Below are 17,870 nucleotides of genomic sequence, written 5' to 3'. Positions count from 1 at the left end.
ATTGATGAAGATCATAAAAATGCTTCCATAACTGATGAGTCTCAATTTCAGCCCTGACATTTGACTGGGAGGGTGAGAATCTGGCTTAACCTCCTAGGACCTGCCGTCCACATATGTGGACATCACATTTTGGGTTATTTAGACCAAAATACTCACTTTTGCTCTACATGGGCCTGATATCCACTTACGAGGACTTTATACTGCTACTGTTCTGTCAAAATTTTAAATGAATATCCTCATTTGTGGCTCTCATTTTCTTTAAAACAAAAATAAGGTAAAAAAAAAAAATCTGGTAATTATTTGTTTTTTTTCCATTCTTCGGGCCCCAATATGCCCAAATATCAAAGAGAAATTAAAAATGCATGTCGTGGAAGAGTCTTTGGAGGATAAACATGAAAGCAGGACTCCGTCCTTCCTGGGTGCAGACTCCTGGTGGTGGTTCAATGGTGTGGGAGACATTTTTGGGCGGCTCCTTGTACCAAGTGAACATTGACACCTCAGCCTGAGTATTTTTGTTTTGAACGTCCATTCCTTCATGACCACAGTGCACCCATATTTTAATGTCACTCACTAGAGTTCAGATCATTGGAAACTGGTTTCTTAACACGACGATGAGTTCACTGTATTCAAATGGCACAGTCACCAGATCTCCACCTTTGGGATTTGGTGGAGCACATGGTTACAGTTTGTATTCTGCTCTCAAGATGACCTTTAATTGAATCAAGGCACATCTGAAATACGTACTAAGAGGAAAGCAATACATGTATATGAAATACATGCAAATTCACACCCTTCTGCCTTTAATGGATTTATACGTCAGCTGGCGTTGGCGACCTTTATGCCCCGATTTTAACCCTCTCAGGCTCAAATTGAACTTTTTGTTGCTAATGCACAACCAAGTCCTGCAGTGGTACTTCGGAGTAAAAAAAACTCATAAAATATGTATGTGGGGTAATCAGGTTGGTAGTTTTTAACTGTTGCAAATCGGCAACGCCTGCCTTGAGAGGGTTAAAACGAGATTAAGAAAACATAGACTTAAATGTCAGTCTTCTTTCATTATTCTTGTTGGAGATCGAATGTGTGATTGTCATTTTCCAAGACTTTAATGCATTCATTAAGTGTTTATTTTCAAATATGCACAATCCCTTATATACATAAATATGTTCAGTGTTCAGAACGCTACATTCACAAATCACGATCGTCAACAGTAGTTACAAGTTGCAAGAAATAAAAAAAGTCTGCTTGCCACACACAACAAAATTAAAACACCAACTCCAATATCAAAGGCAAAGGGAGTTAACATCAGCTGAAGATTCAGTTCGTGCCACCATTTAAGTCGATGTCTCAACACTAAACCAACCTTTCAAAGCCGAATGAGCTGCAAATGAGGCTCTGTCACAACACACTTGTATTAGAGAAGGGTTTTGAAAATGTAACGCACTTCACATTCTGGCTCCACATTTAAAAACAAGGATGTAGACTATGACTAAAAGCAGCCAGTGTTCATGACTTTGACTGAAAACGAATGAAAGCAAAGCCACGTGTGTTCTGTTAATCAAGAACGAACTCTTTCAGATGCTATCAAACAAAAGGACATCCCAATACAGATATTTACCAGCACACACGGCCACACACTGTTGGCATTAAAGCTCCAAAAATAAACAAAGCAAAGAAAATTCTGTCTGTCATTTTAATTTCATCAAAACAAGATAAACTCCAAAGAGAGGGATCCTGTCCCAGATGACGCTGGGCGAGACGCACTGGACCGAGATAGAAAGAGATACCAATACAGTACATGCTCACAACATGGGTGTTGTCAGAATCACTGATTAAACCATGCATATGTCAGGTTGCTGAAATAACAGTACAACACAATACCTATTTAACACATACGGTAACTGCCTGTGCTGTTCCAGAAATAAAATGTCAGTCAAAAATATGATTGTGGTTTTTTTTTTTTTCAGGAAAACCAGATCAAGTATCTCAAAATAATCACAAACCTATTCAAATACACGTGTATACTGAACCTGAATCATTAAAGTGGACCTATCCTGCTCATTACTAGTCCCGTATTTTTAATACCTAACTCCAGAGCTAGCTCTTGCTTTCCACATTTCACAGTTCAAAAACAACCCTCCATTTAAGCCAGCTTTCTTCTGATTGGCTGCCGCTCTCAAATGTGCTACTGTTCTCGCAGTGAGATCTGTGTGTCTGAGATATGGAGGAGAATTAGGGCCACCATGTTCTCTCTCTCTGACATCAAACAGATCCAAGAAAAGAGAAACAAGTTGGACATTTAGGACAGTGTTTTGGTTCACCAGGACTTCAGTTGAACCCAGTATTTGAAACTCTGGCCATGTTTAATTGGAGCATCCACTACCAAAACAGTTTATGTGACATGATCAGGAAAAGCAGAATAGGTCCACTTTGAAGTAAAAAATCACCTTTTCTTTGCTATGATCAAGGTTTTTGTTGTATTTTTCTGCGCAACCTTTGGTTTATATCTCACTTTTAAATGAAGGAGCCACCTTTCTCAACAATCATTAATTCAGTCTTCTTCACACTACTGGTTGGGACTTAAAGCCAGGGAGTGTAAAATAGGGATCAGCTATTCTTGGTTAAAAGTTAAAAGGGAACATCAGGCTGAAATGTGCCGAGTATTTGGAAACACTGGGAAAGTGTAGCATCTATTGAAAGTTTGTAGCATTGGGCATTTGGCTTTTATATCTATAAACTGGATGGAAAACAACCTTCCCCTATAATAATGCATTCCCACTGGTAACAGCCTGTGGGAAACACTGCAGTAAAATGTGGTGACAACAATAAAAAGAGTGGCCCTAAGTTTTGATTGTTCAAAACCTACATTGCTGCAGAGTGCACATTTGCACAGTTTGAGTATATGTCGCAGTTGATTGTCTTCTCACTCCTCTGCCTCTTTCACATCTCATTGTGTTTGTGTGTATATGTAGTAAATAACAAAAAGATGTTTACTGTGGTGAGTTCTTCAAGGGCACGGGTGTGCTCAGCAGCTCTGTCTCTGAAACGTCTCTCATAGCAGGGTTTCACCAACTGTAAGCACAAATTTGACTCTATATTACAGCTTTTGTTGGCTCCACATTCACAGCATTTAATACATTGTGCAAACACATCCTCCCACATGTCATGGCCAGTCAGAAAAGGGCCAAGTATTACCCTGCTGTGGTATAATACCACACACCGTTTGGAAAGAAACAAACAAAAAAACTTCTGTCTGTCTTGATAACACATTATTTTCAGTCTTTGTTCTCAAGTGTGCTCCAAAAAACAAACCAGTCTTTCAACCCAAAGTCACTGACTTGGATTCTGTGATCTCCTGCAAGGTAGATCGTGGTTGTTCTTTGGGCTTGATGCTAGCACTAACCATGTAAATATTGTTGTCACTGATCGTGTTGGAGACTTTGCACGGCTTACACAGCCACGACAGCTGATTGACCTCCCTTTTGAAGCTTTGGCTGAAGAAGTAGTAGATCACAGGGTTGTAAACAGTAGAGCTCTTTGCAAACATGCACGGCAGCAGGCTGACTTCAGGTGGGATGGTGCTGCTGTCACGGAAAATGGACCACAGGCTTACCAAACCGTAGGGTGTCCAACAGCATATAAAGCCTATACTGATCAAAACAGCAATCTGAAATAAAACAGGAAGATAAAGTCAGCAAAAAACTCTCAAAGTCGATGAAAACAAAGACAAGGCAAGAATTTCATTGGATTATGATTGGGAGCGTCACTGATTTAGTTATGGTTAGAAAAAAAACCCTATCAATTCTCAGGTTTTACATATTGGGACATAATAAGAATGATCTGGTTCTTAGAAAGTCTTAAAATGAGGTAAATAACAACTTCAGGTAAACAGCAACACATCACATCATGGCATTACTTAATAAAAACTAAGCCTAAATGCAGAAGCCGTGTGTGAAAAACTGTCAAGCACGGTGGTGGCAGGTTCATGATTTGGATTCATTTTCTTGCCACAGGACTTGGACACCTTGCAGTCACCGAGTTAAGCATGAAGTACCTGTATACCAAAGTGCTCTAGAGTCAAGGTTGAGGCCATTTGCCTGATGGAAAATGAGTCGTGCAACAGGACAGTGATCCCAAACACGGCAGCAAATCTCCAAAAGAATGGCCGAAGGCACACATATCAAGGTGTAGCGATGGTGTCAAGGTGTCCAGTCAAAACTCAGACCTCAACCCAAATTAAATTCTGTGGTTTAACCTTAAAGGAGCTGTGCATAAACAAATACCTGCAAACCTCACTGAACTGAAAGAAGAGTGAGGCAAATTCCTCCTCAGCATTGTGATAGACTGAAAAAGTCATACAGAAAACCATTTGATGTAATTGCTGCTTAAGGTGCTTCAACATCAATGGTAAATGGCCTGTATTTGTATAGTGCTTTTCTAGTCCCTAAGGACCCCAAAGCGCTTTACACATCCAGTCATCCACCCATTCACACACACATTCATACACTTGTGATGGCAGCTACATTGTAGCCACAGCCACTCAGGGGCGCACTGACAGAGGCGATGGGGTTTTCCTAATTTTTTGACACACTGCTTCTGCACTGTTGCTTAGGTTTTGTTCAATAAATAATGACATGGTGTAATATGTCATATGGTTTACCTAATTTTAAAACCTGATAAGGACCAGTTCTTTTTTAGTGCCTCTTAATTAAACCATAGACAGAAGGTATGCTTACATTTGGCTCCAGATTGTGACACTTGTGGGTGTAAAATGGATTGGCTTAAAGTTTTCAACAACGAGGTTAAATGTGCTTTTCAGTCCTAAAAAAATTAAAATGAACTGATTCTGAGAAAGGAATAGGAGGGAACTTAACTAACATCAAGCCATTGGTTGACCAAACCACAGGGTATAGTGCTGACTGGATGAACCGTCTCTCTCGATGATCAAATATTCAACAATTTTCAGAATTTTAACCCTTTAAAGCAAACTACAGTTTCAGATCTTTATAATCTTCAGTAAAGAGCGACTCACTAGTAACAGCCTCCGATGGAGCTTGACGATGTTGGGGATTCTGTGGCTGTTGTGCATCGACTTTTTGTAGGTGAAATAGAGTTTGATGGCGATGCCAAAGTAGCAGCAGAGGATGATGACAGTAGGCATGACCAGGTTGAAGAAGAACAGGGAGATAACAAAAGAGAATCCCTCATATTTCATCTGGCCCCAGGCAAGTGAGCAGGACAGGCCAAAGGGTTCTGGGCCGTATCGACCCCAGCCCACTATGGGAAACAGAGCCCAGATCAAAGCATACAGCCAGGACCACAGGCACAGCATCTTCACCTTCTTCCAACTGATTTTCTCCCCTGCAGTGAGAAATAAAGAGAACAGTTGCTTTCTCCTTCTTATATGCAGTTAAATGGCAGAGCTTAGATAAGATCCTATATTTCTTAAATCACATATCACATGCATAGAAATAATTTAGTTTTATTTATTAAACACCGAAACACAAAAACAGTTGCCTTTATGTTAAAACGCAAAAACTCTGTTACACAGTTACACTGAAAACAGGTTTAAACATATGGACGTGAGCGAGATGTTTCTACCTTCAAACAATTAGAAAACATTGCGGATGGTATGTAATACAAAGGTAAGAAGATTTTTATTTCCATTAATTCTCTTTTATATTTGACAGCATGGCTCTTGTCTGTGACCTCTCTGCCGGTTCTATGCATACATGAAAAGAGGCAGATGTGGGAAGAGCATCTTTGGAAACAGTATTTTTGTCAGCCCTGAATTACTTACTAGGTGACTGCAGGTTGAGGGACACAATCAAGCGCACAACAGCCAAGATGGTGAGGTTCATGATGCTGGCCATGCCAAAGAAGAATCCTGCCAGGCCATAATAGACACAGGAAACATCTCCCCCAAGCCAGCGATGGCTCCAGGCAGACGCCACAGCTAGAGGGTACATGGTGACAGCTGCTCCCAGGTCTGTCATGGCTAGATTCACACTCAGCAGCTCCGGCGGTTTCATCCTGGACGACCTTTTGAATGCCACGATAAGGACTTGCAGGTTTCCCACAATGGAGAGCACAGCTGGGATACAGAGGAAGAGGAGAAGATGATAATGAATAGAAGTCTAGCTACACAAACACACATGCCGTCTGCAAAGGTGTTTAAAGTGGTTGATGCCTTTGGATGCATATTAATCGTGCGTTAAATTATGTCAAATTTGTCCTTTAGCTGTTAGATGATTTAACAACAACAATAATCAGCATTCACTGGCCTTGATTGCGGTACGTGTGAGGTCCACATTACTGTTCCCCTGTGTTTGAAGAAGTGCATATAAGCACATACACTGACACACAGGTTAAACACACAGTGCATTAACAATGATCCTGATCTGTGTACAAACACAAGACTCTGGATGGATGTTGGATTTGTTTCTCTGGAGAGGAGTGCGACCACACGGTCGTTACATCGTTTATTGAATCCACGGTAGAGGTTTAACTAAGGAAGAAGGACAGCTTTACCCACTGGCTGCCTGCAAATGACACACAATGCTAATCTTTTTAAACAGCCTCACAGCCCATTACAAAATGATTTGACCTTTTCTTTTATAATGGAAGGTAAAAGTCAGGCGAGCACCTAAGTGCAGCTTCAAGGTTTGTGTGAGGTGCTTTTTTATTACTAGTTTATACGCTTAGACCACAATTCAGAGATAAATACGTCACTTTTTACTCCTCTATATTTATTTATTATCTTCTGTAAAATAATTGCTGCAAAATCACATCTGCAGCACAGTTTAAAATAAATAAATAAATAAATCCATCAGTAGGAAAACGTTACAATGTACTGTTTTAAAGGAAGGAATTTTCTTTTTTGGGTATCTTTTGACCACACATTGATTTTTTTCCACTCTCTATTTACAGAAATCTTAATGAAATCTTAAAAAAAAAAATAGATAAGGTAGTGTTAGTTGTTGTTTCTGACTCTATCCTCTCGTCTCCCTGCATTTCTGGAGCAGATGTATAAGACGGAGATAAGGTGAAGCATTTTACACATCAGTTTCCACACCTCAGGCAAATCTGTGTTTCATTAAACTCACTATGACATTTGCCCCATTAAACCTTTAGGGGATTATTTTCCTGATAAACACAAGATGTTTTTGAAATAGGCCAACCAGCATCTGACCATAGCCTGAAGAACTATTCACGTCTGCCGTTTAGTCTAAAGGCCAATAAGGATATTACTTAAAACATTGTACGTCTATTTGAGCTATCTGAACAATACTGTTTTTATCACACTGTTAAATATTCACATATAAGGGTAATCTTTTACCTCTGACCTCTCAGTAATACAGAAAACAACCACAGAAAGAAAACCATAATGTTAGGGCATTGGCAGGCGCTCAAAGCTGAAAATAACAGTACTTATTTCTTTCACATTTCAAGCAGAAAGAAGTCATGATTACGTCAGACACAGATTAACGCTAACTCTGTTGCCTCTCTTTTGTTTTCCTCAGCACAAAGCCGCCATTGTATCTCTCAACATGTGAACTTGACCTTGCCTAGCAGCCTTGCACATGAAGAAAGTTTGTAAGACTGTAAGCTTGTATTCACTGGAGTGGGTGATTCGATGAATTTCCTGCCAGATCGGTGAAATTGGTGAACGTATACGGTGATTATCGCTGTGATTAGTGTAGAAAGAAGAGCCTAGCTTCTGTTTTTGGCAGAGAACAAAAGGACAACAAAGGTTTAAAAAATCACCGATGTGGGGAAATAAGAGATGGGATTTTTTAAAAGGAGGCACAAATATTTGTTGCTAGATCAGCTTTTGATGCTGGTCTCACAGTCATGGTAAAGCAATGGCTAAGAGAATGAACTGATGAGGATGGATAATATCTAAAAAGAAAAGTGACAATAAAATGTTCTGCAGGGAAGGAGAGAAGTGTACACATTGTGTTGAAGTGCTTTTAAAGTGCTCATGTATAATCAGCTTTCTTCACAGCCTCCGCAGTGTTGAACTGTGAGGTTCGGTTGGTAGATTTGGATCAATGTCCGTGTATTTCAGAGAGATAGTTTTCCAGTACATGAAAAATGTGAAAAATGTCCAGATGCTGAATGATGACCTGCTGAGCTTCAGGCTGTAATTAGAGCTAGCCTATAGTGTGCCAAGTCTGCTCCTTGGCTTGAACATGAAACAGTTTCCAGAGGTGAGGATTATTCCTGAGCAACCTCAGCTTAGAGCACTGTGTACTTTCCTCTCACTCTCTTCTACTGTGGGTAATCTTGTTAACCTTTCCCCGTAAACTAGAACACCAAGAAACTCCTTTCCTGCACCTGCTTCTGTCTTAGCGCTTGAAGGACTACTTTAATGTTGCAGAAGTCCATTGTCTTAAGAGGAGTTCAGCATTATGGCCGCATATATTTTTAAAATCAGACATCATGAGTGAGAGGTCTTGGTAGCCGGGAATCGGTCTGCCAGGGGCTCCGCTCCTGGCAGACCAGCGTGTCCTGGATCTCCTGGGCAGATCCAGGACACGCTGGAGAGATTTTATCTCACAGCTGGCCTGGGAATGCCTTGATGTTCCTCCGGATGAGCTGGAGGAGGTGGCTGGGGAGAGGGAGGCCTGGGATTCTCTGCTTAGGCCCCTGTGACCCGGGCCCTGGATAAGCGGAAGAAGATGGATGGATGGATGGATGAGTGAGAGGTGGATCAAGCTCATAAGTTGAAGACACTTATAAGGTAGTAATTTCTCAGTCACAGGTTCAATAAGCCCTAAAGGATCCTGCTTTTTTTTCTGTTTGACTCTAAATCATACTGGAGGTTACAACATGAACATAATGTTTATTTAATAAGAGTTGAAACAAGCAATTAAACCATAAACTGATTAGAAAGTTTTTTATTGAGGTTTTAAATCAAGTGATGAGCCGTTTCCCAACTTTCCTTGACTTCATACAATATTTCGCCCACCTACTGGCTGTTAGATAGCAGGTATACATTGTTTTCATATAACGTTCATGCCCTGTCTTGCTGAACAAAATATTGCATTGATTTTTTTTGCTGGAAGCAACCTCAGGGAAACAAACAGATGACAAAACTAACAGCATAAATGCACTTCTGTGTATATCCAGCACTAAGACAGACTCCTTCGTCGTGAAGGGAGATTCTCTGACAGTCTCCCTACACAGGAACTCTTGATTTTATGTAAGATCTCCTTTGGGACTTTTTAAGCTCAAAGCCCAGTGACCCGATCAACTTCCAGCTCACTGCAAATTACTTTCAAGTGGCTTTAACTGCTCTCTGCAAACAAAAAAGAATCAATGGCGACATGTAACATCATCCCATATGTCTGCAAATAGAGTTTGTCTTAGCTACACACCCACTATCTCATGATTGAATTAATGGCTGGAGGAGTTATGTTTAGAAAACCCACATTATAACCAGTTATAATACAAATGAGGGAAGGGTTATGAAATACAGACACACAGTCACATTAATTCCACCCACCACATCGGTGATCAAGCCCAGGGAAAATTCTGTTTTACCACTTGCTTTATGGATTTGGTTGATGGTTAGAAGAAGAGTGCATGCATAATGTTGTGGAGGGGAATAAAAAGTCAGACAGGATCATGAGTTTGAAGCTGAAAATTGTTTAGGTGACGATGAATGTGCATATGCCCCACAAGTTAGATGTTAGTTACATGAGAAAGAGGAATTCTACACTAACTTGGATGAAGTGGTAGAGAGTGTCGCCAGGGGGAGAGGGTGGTGATGGTTTAAGAAGACAGAGGCAGAAGGATTTCTCTCCCCAACAGACGGTGGTGGATTTTTTTCTGTGGTGAACACATGCTTCAAGAAGAGGGAGGAACATAGGGTGATGTGTAAGAGTGGAGGCAGCTGGACTAAATCCTGGAGAAAGTGTAATGTGAAAGAGAAAAGAAACTGCAAGCTGGTGTGAGGGAAGAATGTAGCTCGGCAGATGGACCGTAGTCTGTAGGACGACTCTGGAAGGAGAGGAAGTCAGTGAATTAAATGGAGGAGGTTAAAGAAGGTAAAATGTTACACAGAGTAGTTGGGTGGTAGGTAAGAGATAACAGATGGCTGGGACAGTACAACTGAAGTGGTGAGAGAAACTGCCAAGAAGGTGTTTTGTGTATCCTCTGAGCAGAAGGAAGAAGACTTGGTGGTGGAACGAGGCTGTGCAGGAAAGTATTCAAAGGAACAGGTTAGCAAAGAAAAAATGGGACAGTCAGGGAGATGCAAAAAGTATACAGGAGTACTGGGAGGCTATGCACACAGCAAAGAGAGGGGTGGCAAAGGAACGGACTTTAAGTGCGTTGTATGTGGACACTAAGAAAGGAAAAAAAGATTTGTATCAATTGGCTAGCAAGAGATTGAACTGGAAAGGACGTGCAGGAGGTTAGGGTGCTTAACCCTGGAGAACCCATGGGGTCAGATCCGACCCCATTGGTTTACTAGGGAAACCATGGGGTCAAATTTGACCCCATGGTTTCTCCAGGGTTAAAGATAGAGGAAGGAGTACTTTAAGGAGCTGATGAATGAAGAAAATGAGAGGAGCCCTCACTTCCTCCTGACTAATCCTCTGCACTTCCTGATTCAGTAACTGCAGAGGATTAGTAATGAGGAAGTGAGGGCAGCTATGAAGAGGATGAAAAGTGGAAAGCTGGTTGGTCCTGTGGAGCTATGGAGATGTCTAGGAGAAAGCACAGTGGACCAGGTTGTTTAACACTGATTCCAGTTTTTATGAACAAGGAGGACGTGCAAAGCTGTAGGAGCTACAGAAGGATTAATGAGCCATACAATAAAGACATGAGAAAGAGTTGTTGAAGCTGCATGGTGCACTGTCTTCTTTCAATATGGAGAAGGTTTGGACACATGCAGATGAAGCACATGGATATAATGGACAACGGATGCTGAGCATGGAGCTGCCAAACTGAAGGAAAAGAGGAAGACTGCACAGAGATTCATGGATGTAGTGAAGGAATACATGCAGAATGGTGATGTGACAGAGAGGAAGGGGTGAGGTGGAGGCAGATAATCCAGTGTGGTGACCCCTAAAGGAAGCAGACAAAAGAAGAAGCAGTAGGTTTGAAAACATGTGTCCCTCCTGGACAGACTGGATGTGAGAAAGACCTGTAGAGATCCAACTGCAGCAGCATTTGTGATCTATGGATACACACAGGGGTAAATGAAAAGGGGTCAATTATATAGTGGTATGACAGCCCTTACTGTTAGATTTAGACAGACAGATGAAGAGGCTGTCTTCATCCTAATCCATACATGGCTTAATAATGGTCTACTGGTACAGCATCGACACGTAGGAGAAGAAGTAACAGCGTGTTTTATATTTAGGGTGACTTTTGCTTAAAGGTCACAACATGGGACAATGTAAAGACGCAGCTCCTTTTTTTTCAAGGGTACAAAGTTTGATGATTTTATTTGAGTTAAGCTACAACATTAATAGAAAGGATGGGTAGTTCTAAGAGTCTTTCTCCCACTGCACTGTCGCTTTTTGTTTGTAAAAATTGTAAAAAGATTTTTAAAAAATGTAAAAGCACATCTGCAAAGGATACACCTGTGGATCTTTGACTATAGCTTCCTTGGCAACCATTTGCCCACCAGACTGAACAGACTGAGGACTAGTAATAGACTGGCTATTATCCTTCTTATTCAATGGATGAAGGAGCCAGCCCATAACACTTCTGCTGACTTGGTCAACAAAATGGCTACCTGCCAAAGAGCTCCGGGCCAAAGTATTGGGGCCAGTTTTGGTTTGGTTCAGCCAGAACATGGAGATGTCGGTCGAGAATGTGAGTCGGAGGTAATGCAGGGCTCAGAAAGGAGTAGCAGGCTTCCTCATCCATTGAATAAGAAGGATAATAGCCAGTCTATTACTAGTCAAGGCAGGATGGCTGATGTTAAAGACTTGTTGGATGTCATGAAGCGACAAAATGAGATTACAGAGCTCCTAGTAAAACAACAGAAAGCATCCACTCTCCCTCCTTTGGATGTTCCAGTATTCAGTGGGGATCCACTGGAGTTTGGGTTTTTTATGAAAGCGTTCGAGCATGGGATTGAGGAAAGGACAGACAGCAATAGAGATAGGTTGCGCTTCCTGGAGCAGTTCACCCAAGGGAGACCCAAGGTTCTTGTTCGTAGCTGTTCGCACATGTATCCTGACAGGGGCTACGCTGAAGCTAAGAGGCTTCTGCGCAAGCATTTCGGGGATGAATATACTATTGCCTCAGCCTACATTGAAAGAGCTCTAAAATGGCCTGTAATCAAGCCAGAGGATGGTGATGCACTGACGGAGTTTGCTATGTTCCTCACTAGTTGCTGTAACACAGTAGACAGCATGGAGTACATTGAGGAGATGGATAGCCCTACTAATATGAGAACAGTCATCTCCAAGCTTCCTTTTAAATTAAGGGAAAGGTGGAGGGGTTTCGCCTGTGACATTCAAGAACGTACAGCAATGAGAGCTAGATTCGCTGATCTGGTCAGTTTTGTAGAGAAGCAGGCAAAGATCGCTTCTCACCCATTATTTGGTAACATTCAGGACACCACTTTGTCTAGAGACAAGGGCAAAGCAAAGGTGTGCAGAGAGAATGCTCTGAAATTCAAGGAGAGGGAAAGCATCTTTGCTACTAATACAGCACCTGTATTAAACAGTGCAGAGCAGACAAAGAGGGAAAGGGAAAATATAGGCCCTACAGGTGGAAGACAGTGTCTTTTCTGTCATAAGGGAGGGCATAACCTCAGTACCTGCAGACTCCTCAAGCAAAAGCCTCACAGAGAAAGGCTTGATTTCCTCAAATCAAAGAGCTTGTGTTTTGGTTGCCTGTCACAGGGGCATCTGAGCAAAGGCTGCCAGCAAAGACACACGTGTGAGACTTGTTCTCAGAAACATCCCACCATTCTGCATAAGGAGCAGTACTCTTCTCCTGATAGTGAGAGTAAAAGTATCAGAGAACCAGCAGCAAGTTTTTCTCCAGCAGCAGGCAGTGAAACATGCGGTTGTACCGGGGCTGGCAAAGCAGTCTGTGCACTCTCAATTGTGCCTGTGAAGGTCAGATGTTCAAGGAGCAACACAACAGTTGAATCATACGCGTTCTTAGACCCAGGAAGCACTGGAACCTTTTGTACAGATGAGCTGATGAAGGATTTACAGGTCACAGGAAAAAAGTCCAACATTCTGCTCCGCACTATGGGAAACGAAGCGGCAAAGAAGGACAGAAGGCTGCCGCTACATTAGTCAGAAAACTGTTGCTCCACGTCCTGCTTGCTTACCTAACCTTTTTTACCCACACCCCTCCGCATGCGGGCCAAATACACACCCCTTTACGACATCTACCAACACTTTACAACAACAACTGACTAATAAAGCAGGATTAATTTATGGAGCACAGCATATTACATTATAACATAAAATGATCAAGATTATAATGGAAACTTAAAGATCATGACAAATACTTAAATATGGCATGATGTAACTGAGTGAAATTATTGGCCTGGACTTGGCTCCAACACTCTGTGTCTGTAGTCTTGTTCATGGTGTTTCATGCTCCTGTTCCTCATGCTGCTCGTCAGATGTTATCTCTGACTCTTTTAGTATCCTTAACTGTTCGTGCAAGTCAAATAAATGGTCATCCTTTTGTTTGGGTCCCCTGTAGACCTCGCCCCGGTAAAGGTCTTTAGTGTTTAACCCTCACAGATAAACATAGGATCCTTTTGTTTCTAAGCAGGCATGCTTTAAACAATGCAAGGGCTAATTTGAATCCAAAGGGAATTAATTTTCTTTTTTTAATCTTTGGCCATTCTGCACAAAGTCAAGGGTGTAGACACTGTGTGGGAACATCAGGATAAAGGGACTGTACTACAAACAGTTGGAGTAGAATGGTTTAGAATAGGAAGTCAATCGGATTACTTTAATGCAGCTGTAGCTAACTTGGTCTTCTATCATTATTAGGGGGGAATTCAAACTGTTACTAAACTTTTCTTAGCCTTTTAGCAGCTTTTATGAGTGTGCACATGGACGTCTCCCTGCACACATGTGCTGTTTTTCTGTTCCTGTGATGTGACTATGACTTCAATCACTGGATATAATTTGTCTGTATTTGTGTGAAATTTTCTGGGAAGAAACTTGCCTCATAACCAGAAGCAGAGCGATGGTGTCGGGACTGATTTCAGTGGAAGTGATTGATTAAGCCCTATATAGTGTATTTCCCCCCCTGTGGGCAGCAGAGAACCGAACAGAAATGAAATCAGACCAGGCTTTGTATTAATCATCCAGCATCAAAACACAGCACGGTTTATCTTTCTCTAACTTCTCTTAGCTTGCATTATTTATCCAGCTTCCCTGTAGCACAATCTGTCAGACTACAAACTACAGCTCATCTATGTTTTTATCTCAAAGCATTGCAAAGCATTGCTGTCCTCCCAATCCCACCACGTCACCACCTAAAAACACATGAAAGGCCAGCTACATTCTGAAATCATGTTTGATTCTAAATGCAAAATGCAGCACAAAAATAAAATAAGGCACACATTTCTCATGCTGGATAACAGAAAGATCAGCAGGGATGACCTGCAGGTATGAGGTGAATGTGGTTCCCAGACAGAACAACTACACCAACTGTTTTTGTCCATTAGAAGAACCAATTCAATACATCAAACCTCAAACATTTGGATTATGAACCTCTGCTGCTTTGCTTCATAAATCCTGCCATCAGTGGATGAAAGGGCCGGTGGTCTTTGTCCTCGGCTGCTATTCTCCACCCTCTATTATTTCAATCTATCAGTCTATCTTTGGTTGTGCAGTAGACTTACTGCTTAATGATGCATTTCCAGGCAGATAAACTGTGCGAAATAGCAGGAGGATGACTGAGTCTCTGTGCTTCTGTCCGTCTTATTGATCAGGAGATCACAGTAGCTTTGTGGAGATTTCTATGTTTTTAAAGTCTTTACCAGCAGGCTGGACACCAGAATTATCCCTGCACTGAATTCTCACATTAAGTCTGCACATGCACAGACCGACCACACCCCCTTTGGTCTCTCACCTGATAAGTGCCCCTTTGGTAAGATTTTTTTCTTCCCAGTTTCTGTCTGGCGTCATTTCAAATTTTCATTTTAAATATGGCCCCTGGCATCAGTTCTCAATAAAAAGCAAGGAAATGCCTCACAGCTGTGTTTCCATAATTCTTCTAACCCTCCTGCACCCCAGGACCTCCTTCCACCTTTTTCTGTCATCACAGCCACTGCACGCATTTGGAGCACCTTGAGGAGCAGCATCCTCTCTGACCTCCGTTCATTGGTGACAGGCAGGTAATGATAAGTGAATGATGGTAGTGTTTACCTCGGCCTCGTCCATGTCTGTCACTGTAATGATATATAATATCCCAAACATAAGTAATAATAACCTCCTCCACCCCCATCCTGAAGGCTGTAGTTTTTCTTTTAAATAAACTATTTTAGTAAACACAGAATCTAAGATCTTATATAAAGGGCGGCATACAAGGTTGAAGACTTACTTCTGTCACTTAGGATTATTCTGAAAGTTATATTATATATTCTCTGAAACCTAAGACCACTGTTCTCCTTACCTGACTGTACCAAACAGATTTCATGCAAATACACTACACACCACACAAACTTACTCTAACCTTCTAAATGACGGTGTGGGATTATATTATCATGAGATTATATTTTTTTCCCAGTATTTTCTCAGAAAGCTGCTTTGAACTCATGTGCGCAAAATGGATTATAAAAAAAAGATCACGCTCTTTTAATTCAGTTTAGGTCTCCAAAGCCGGGAGAATAAGTCAATGCTATTGAAGAGTATATTCCCAGACAGGATTAAGATGATCAGAGATGGGAAGCATTCAAAAACCATAAACTGTCATTGTTTCTAGTTTAAGTGCGATTTTCAACTTACTTAAGACCAGCAGGTAGCAGCCCGTGCCGATGTCCAGCGCCGGTGATAAAGCAGAGGTGTACTTATCCATGAAAACAATGATCAGTAACCAAGATAAAAGAAAATTGATCCTCATGCGATCCCGACGAAGCGGAGAAGAGTCAGACTGCGCCTCTGCTGCTGCTGCGCTCCGGTGTCAGAGGCATCTGTCCTCAGGAATGAAGCTGAGACGCGTACCGGCTGAAGCCTCGTGCCTGCAGCCAGCGTGTGTTGTCAGGGTGATGATGCGTAAAGAGAGGATCATCCAGCGTCTCCAGTGCCGTGGTGTCACTGAGCGTTAGATGTCAAAACGGGAAAACAGGTTTATGTTAGCTTCAGGTTGAGTTAGGTGAGAGTGGAGTGAGCTAGCCAGAGACCACAAAGTAAATAAATAAATATACAAGTAAAAAAAAAAACTCAACCTTTTACCAATTAGACACAAAATATCCTGTTCTCAAATTTTGCTTTGTTGTTTTCAGTGAAGTATCTGAAAATCCCCTTTATGTAAATGGAGTCAACAAAATATTTATTGTATCATTATTTCTTCTGGTAGAACAAAGATAATTGTTTCTGTGTAAACAAAATAAGAAAAAGTTCCCCAAAATAAACACAAATACATACAAAATAAATACAAAAATAAATACAGAAAACAAATACAGAAAAGGGACTAATTTCAGCTATCACTTTTAGGCTAATAGACATAAAAGTTGAGGGGGCAAGGCTCTAGAGCAGGGGGCAGCTGCCCCCCCCTTGCCCCACTGTAGATCCGGCCCTACAGTTAACGTTTGCTTACTCAGAGTAAGACTGCAATGTAAAATTACACAACATGAACTGCTATAATATGTAGCACGAGATCCATTAAAAACTGGCACAGTAGATTTAATAGCTTAAAATTGCTGTGATGAAGAACACCTGGTTAAAATTACCAAAGTAATTTTGCCTCTGTACATAACCACAATGTATTTTAAATATACTTTTGTGTAAACAGTTTTCAGGGGATGAAAAGTAATTGGACAAAATACCATCTTTTTAAATATTAGAAATGTTTTAATAGTCAAGTAAACTAACATGAGTCTGCTGAGCTAAAGCCAGGGTGCAAACTACAGATAAGGAGGAGTATGGTTCATCTTATTAAGACATCACATTAAAACATCACGTGGCAAATTCCAGGGGGAGCCTTTAAAATACTGATATACTAACATGCTCATTATACCAGTTTTTTATTGTCAAAAAGCCCCCAAGAGCACTTATTTCTCAATCTTCAAGGAAGGCAAGGAGGCAGGATACTTTTTTCCTGTTCATTTTCAGGTGACAAAATGCATCAAAAGGTCTTAACAGCTGGGGTAGACTGAAATTGCTTTCTCCAAACCAAGATTCCTCTGGGTAGATATAAACCTCTGAAGATGAATGAGCTCCAATGTGCCTTGATATTGACCGTATGAATGAGGAAATAAAGTGGCAGTCACTGGAGGAGTCAGAGACACTATAACTAAACCCTTCCTTCTGCAGCAGGCCTAGAATGGCCAAGCAAACCTACATCGTCTTCCAAAACGTTTCCCTTTTTCTTTCGCTCCATTTCTGCTCAACACTAAACTTCCTGAAATCGTTCACATAGACACGTGTAGCGCAGGTGCTGTCAATTAAGGATGGTTTGAAATTCATAGATCATAGGTTTATAAATTGCAGATTGGATTTTCCTTTTTTGTGTTCAGCATCATTTGACTCACATGTGGGCACATTTTTGTGGATGACGTTGAGCTTTAAAGTATAAATCTATGAACATCTTTAGAAAGGGGTCTCGTGACCAGTGTGAGCTCGAGGGAGGGTTGCTTGAGGTAAAGAGTAGGACTTACTAATAAAATAATGTTATGCCTAAATATAATCTTAGTGACATAA

General features: G+C 41.2%; 1 protein-coding gene across 1 annotated transcript; it reads right to left on the bottom strand.

Moving 5' to 3' along the window:
• Positions 1-3,316: 3,316 nt before the first annotated feature.
• opn8b (opsin 8, group member b) lies at positions 3,317-16,026 on the bottom strand. Its single transcript, XM_085247446.1, has 4 exons — positions 15,957-16,026; positions 5,798-6,091; positions 5,030-5,358; positions 3,317-3,664 (listed from the first exon to the last, which is right to left on the bottom strand). Exons 1-4 carry the CDS (start codon positions 16,024-16,026, stop codon positions 3,317-3,319), a joined length of 1,041 nt encoding a protein of 346 aa, XP_085103572.1.
• Positions 16,027-17,870: the final 1,844 nt, after the last annotated feature.

Source organism: Mchenga conophoros, linkage group LG15, assembly GCF_057382185.1.
Source record: "Mchenga conophoros isolate Kocher_MC1m ecotype Shallow Benthic linkage group LG15, M_conophoros_male_GT1.1, whole genome shotgun sequence".
Taxonomy (NCBI): domain Eukaryota; kingdom Metazoa; phylum Chordata; class Actinopteri; order Cichliformes; family Cichlidae; genus Mchenga; species Mchenga conophoros.
Note: the sequence above shows the minus strand (reverse complement) of the source record. Positions and strands in the feature narration are given on the sequence as shown.